This window comes from Penaeus chinensis, chromosome 24 (genome assembly GCF_019202785.1).
Source record: "Penaeus chinensis breed Huanghai No. 1 chromosome 24, ASM1920278v2, whole genome shotgun sequence".
In the NCBI taxonomy this organism is placed as follows: Eukaryota; Metazoa; Arthropoda; class Malacostraca; order Decapoda; family Penaeidae; genus Penaeus; species Penaeus chinensis.
This window is the reverse complement of record NC_061842.1, coordinates 14,736,020-14,741,019: the sequence shown is the minus strand read 5'-3', so window position 1 is coordinate 14,741,019 and position 5,000 is coordinate 14,736,020. Positions and strand designations below refer to the sequence as shown.

The window sequence follows — 5,000 nt, the reverse complement described above, 5'->3', positions numbered from 1 at the left end:
ATTTATGATATATATACTATACATATATACTATATATATACTATATATGTATATATATACACATGTATATGTGTGAATACATAACATACATACATACAAAAGGTTATATAAAATAATATTTATCTATCTATCTATATATATATATGAATACATAATATTGTAGGGAGGGAGGGAAGGAAGGAAGGAAGGAGGGAGGGAGGGAGGGAAGGAAGGAAGGAAGGAAGGAAGGAAGGAAGGAAGAGGAGAGAGAGAGAGAGAGAGAGAGAGAGAGAGAGAGAGAGAGAGAGAGAGAGAGAGAGAGAGAGAGAGAGAGAGAGAGAGAGAGAGAGAGAGGGGGGGGGGGGAGATGTACACCACAATGTCGTCAGGTTCATAGCTCTTGGAATTCTACAATGTCATCAAAGAGATCCTTCAGGCGTGGCTTCAGCAACCGATTGTTGGCCAGCATCCTCATAGCATTCTGGCGCAACTCTTCGACGAAATCTGTCGCATGCCCGTCCGTGGCTAAGTCAAATTCCAGCACATCCTGTGCCTCCGACACAAGGATAGGGATGAGGATTGAAGCAAACATAAACCCGTAAGTGTGTTTTGTTTTGAATTCTTGACTGATTTCTTCTTTTGTAAAGGGCATATCACATCCCGCGGCTGTCATGACTTGCATGAAAGATGAATGGTACAGCGACAAGTATTCGTCAAGCTTATTTCTTCTTCTGCGCGGTATACTTGAGAAGATGAAGTAATTCAGATCAATAGCCAGTGACGATACTCGGCAAACTTGAAGATCCAACAGCATCACTTCAACTGGTTGTCCTTCTTCATTGTACCTGAATAAAAAAATAACATGAACAAATATACCTTGTTCTTGTTAGAATATGCACTGATAAGTTTAAGAATACATGTTTTTTGATAATACCATCCAAAACTAACCTGAACAAAATGTTGCTGGTGAAGCAATCGCTGTGACAAATCACGTCAAAATTACTTTTGTCTAGTTGCTCCTCCACGACCTCGCAACCACAAGAAGCTGTGTTCTTGAACCACCTTGACACTGACTCGTATTCCATCACGCTTGCTAGTGCAGAAGTGCTATTTTGTGTTCCTGCGAAGAGAGTCTTGAATTCCTTACGTGCTTCGTCGGAATATATGTGCCATTCCCATGCAAGGAATTTGTATTTAGTAACCATATTTTCTTCCATTTTTTTGCGTAACAAGAAAGATGCTGCATGTAATCTGGCCAATTCTTGAAGGACAAACTTTGCATGTAAGTAATCTATTCCCTTCCTACGGTCATAACGCCTGAAGCCTTTAGATCGTAAATCTTCTAGGAATAAGTAATCTTGATTCTCAGAAACCGCGCTATGGCAAGGACGTGGTATCTGCAGAGGAGCCAGTCCAGCTGCTATTAGTTCGGCGTTCAGCAATGGGCATATTTCAATTAGGAATCTGGCCTCCTTTCCAAAGGTCATATCATCAAAGTAAGTGGGGGATCCTCCATCCCTCTTCCTTTTCAACTTCACGATGTAACTTAGGTCATGAGTCTCTCCACCTTGAGTGTACTTGACTTTGACACTGGTAACAGCACTGACGTAATTGTCGCCTTCCCCAAGAAAGTCCTCGGTGATCCAGGACACGAGATGAGCGTCACTTCCCCTGTCTTCGTGCAAAGCCTTTGTCACGATGGCCTTAGAAAGAGATGGGTACTTGCTCATGGTCCCGAAGTCCAGCGTGGCTGCGGAAGAAAGTGTGCAGCTAATGACCAATACTCATGATTATTACGAAGAAGAGAATATGGAAGGTAATGAAGACGACAAAAACAAATAAATCACGGGGGTGCTGCAAGAAGAAACACGAAAAACCCATTGTGAATTAAAAAAATATTTTAGGCTGTAATAAAACATTGTTTTTTTCTTTTTTAATCATCGAAACAAGTGGTAAATACCTTGCTATTGCACTGCATTTTCTCCAAGAGTTACACAGTTGATTTACCGACCTTCATTAAATTACATTCTATCTCATATTTCCTTTCGTGATAATCCTGACATTTCTCTCCATTCTTTTCACTTCCAGCATCTGAAACCGATTGACTAGAACAAAATGATACAGTGTAACAGTACAGTAATCCAACTTATCATTGCCTTTGATCAGTCTAAATATGCACCCTACTGCTTATTCTTACGAACTCAGATTGTGATAAGATTAACTGATAAAGTTTTGTAGATCACTTGGAAGGAAAGAGATGACGTTTGAGGGTTTTTTTGTTTGTTTGTTTGTTTGAACATTTGATTACTTTTATAATACAAATTGGTAACTATGATGAATAGCAAGTATGGGGGTTCCCTTATAGGCATTTATCAGTAATGGTCGTTATAGTTTTCAAAGCTCACACATTGGATACAGTCCTCTTGGTCTATTAAATACGGCAACAGACTGCCAATAATATCAATGCAATACATATCATATAGATATCTGCCTTCCACTTTTTTATGCCAAGAATCATGCTTACAAAGGTCTTTCCATGTATCTGCAACTCAAAATCTAACGAGTCCGAGATTCTCTTAAATTATTTTTCAGATCGCGGTACAAAATATTATTTTGTAGTTTGATTTTTTCGCCCAATACTTTCTCACAGAACAAAGGATTTGACAATTAAATACATACGCATATTTCAGTCGAAATATATGGATATAGCATACAAATAAATTTATAAATCTATATTATTTACATACGAATGTATACATTTATACATAAAGCCAAATGCATGTGTACACGTTTAACTATTCTTATAAAGGAAAAAAAGGGTGTGAGGTAATGTATTTTCTCCAGTTTATCGAGTTGTGTTCTGTGGGGAATTCCGAGTCCTGAGAACCATATTAGCAGAATTACATGTAACAATAGTAAATTCTAACTTGGATTTTTTTAATTGGATAAAATCTGCTTTGGAAGAGAAACGTTAGTATTATTCAGTTAACAACTAATTTCGTAAAAGCCTGTAGAATTACTTATTGAACAAGGAATCTATATAACACACAAAAAAAAAAAAAACAATCTATCAAATTCAAATAACAAGGTATGACTAAAAATGAACAATTCTACTAACGCAAAATATGCTATTTCTTTTCGCTATAAAATGTACATCGCGGTTAACTGATTACTTGAATCACAAAGTTTTGATGGAAGTATATATCGGCTATATTTACTTGTGTTGCGCCGTGTAAGCAATTCCACGCTTCGGCCTGTTCCAGTTCTGGCTTTGATTGATCTTTCTCATCGGGACCTCTTACCTCGATTCGTCACAATGAACAATATCCAAGGCACTATATTTCAACTAGACTGAAGAAGCAAGTTGTTCTTGTATACACCTCATCGCAAAACAATGGACCGAACTCTCCTATGTCACCAAAAAATGGTAGAAAATGTAGTATAAGTGACGAGTCTCTTAATCAGATACGATTTACTCCTATCCCTAACACTTCACATCATCCTTTTCATGTATTACCTCCAAGTTCACTTCAACCTTATTTAACCGATTCCCATACCTAGCCTCTAACAGTATCAGTTATTTTTAGCAATACATCTTCAATTTAAACAAACACAAGCAGATTATTGTCAAAGATGATTATAATCCATGACATTCTTTCAAGTCTTTGAATAAATCGCTCATCCGTGGTTTTAGCAAGGGATTATTGGCTAACATTCTAATAGCATTTTGGCGTAGCTCTTCAACATAGTTTTTCGCACGACCACCAGAAGCAGAGTCAAAATCGATTAATTCTTGCGTCTCTGACACAAGGAGAGGAATGAGGATTGAGCCACATATGATCTGATAGATGTTCTTCCGCTTGAATTCCTTGGTGATTTCCTCGATGGTGTATGGCATGGTTAATGAAGCAGATGCCAAAACCTTCGCAAAAGACGAGTGGTAAAGTGACAGATACTGTCCCATCTTCTCCTTCCTGTCCTTCCGGTCGAAGTTCGAGAAGAGAAAATAATTCAAATCAACAGCCAGAGACGCCTGACGACACAGCTGAAAATCCAAAAAGAGAACCTCCACAGGATTCTCCTTTGCATCATATCTATGTGAAAACAGAAATAAAAAATAAAAAATTATATATATATATATATATATATATATATATATACGTATGTATGTACCGAATTATATGGTAAATATGGTTGGACAACAAATGCACAAACACGCGTATACACATACGCACACATCTGTATCTATATCGATATATTTATACGTATGGTTTCTTTAAAAAATAAAAACAAGTTTGATTGTTGTATTTCAGTTGACAGGTACATAGACTGACCTGAAAAGCATGTTGGTGCAGCAGTCTCCATGACCAATAACAACGAAGCTGCCCCTTTTCAGCTGCTCCTCGAAGATTTCGCAGCTTCGAGAAGTGGCGTCCTTAAACCATTCAGACACAGTACCGTAGCCCATGAGAACTGTCAGTGTGGAAGAGCTCATCAGAGACCCAGGGAGGAGCACTTTAAATTCCTTTCTTGCTTCCTCGTTATAAATGAACCACTCCCATGCTAAGAAACTGTATCTTGAAACAAGATCTTCCTTCATCTTCTTTCGCAACAAGGAGGACGCTGCGTGTAGCCTGGTCAATTCTTGGAGTACAAGATTTGCATGAGTCATCCAATACTTTCTTTCGGTCGTAGCATTTGAATCCTGTAGGTCGTAAATCCACCAGAGAGAGAAAATCTTGATTCTCGGACCACGTAGAATGGCAACAACGAGGCACTTTCACAGGAGTCAATCCAACTGCTAACAGCTCAGCATCCAACAAAGGACAAAGTTCAGTAAAAAATCTGCCTCCTTCTCAAATGTCATGTCAGCGAAATAAGACGAAGAACCACCTTCCCTTTTCTTCTTCAATTTGACAATATACGACACTTCCTTGCCTTCTCTATTTTGAGTTTACTTTACTCTCACACTTGTCACAGTGATGGCATAGTTCTTCTTTGTCATAATGCAGTGCATTTTT

General features: G+C 38.2%; 2 protein-coding genes across 2 annotated transcripts in view; both read right to left on the bottom strand.

The window, feature by feature from the left end:
- Positions 1–340: 340 nt before the first annotated feature.
- The window catches only part of LOC125038297, a 5,319-nt gene continuing 659 nt past the window's right edge, over positions 341–5,000 (bottom strand). Inside the window, exons 2-3 of the mRNA XM_047631757.1 lie at positions 928–1,729; positions 341–824 (exon numbers count right to left, since the gene is read on the bottom strand). Coding sequence (XP_047487713.1) covers positions 371–824; positions 928–1,709 — 1,236 coding nt within the window. The 5' untranslated portion in view covers positions 1,710–1,729 and the 3' untranslated portion in view covers positions 341–370. The remainder of the gene's footprint in view (positions 825–927; positions 1,730–5,000) is intronic.
- LOC125037864 overlaps positions 3,361–5,000 on the bottom strand; it is a 1,676-nt gene continuing 36 nt past the window's right edge. The window contains exons 1-4 of the mRNA XM_047631106.1: positions 4,943–5,000; positions 4,314–4,623; positions 3,693–4,073; positions 3,361–3,388 (exon numbers count right to left, since the gene is read on the bottom strand). The exon at positions 4,943–5,000 is cut by the window's right edge and continues 36 nt beyond it. Coding sequence (XP_047487062.1) covers positions 3,361–3,388; positions 3,693–4,073; positions 4,314–4,623; positions 4,943–5,000 — 777 coding nt within the window. The remainder of the gene's footprint in view (positions 3,389–3,692; positions 4,074–4,313; positions 4,624–4,942) is intronic.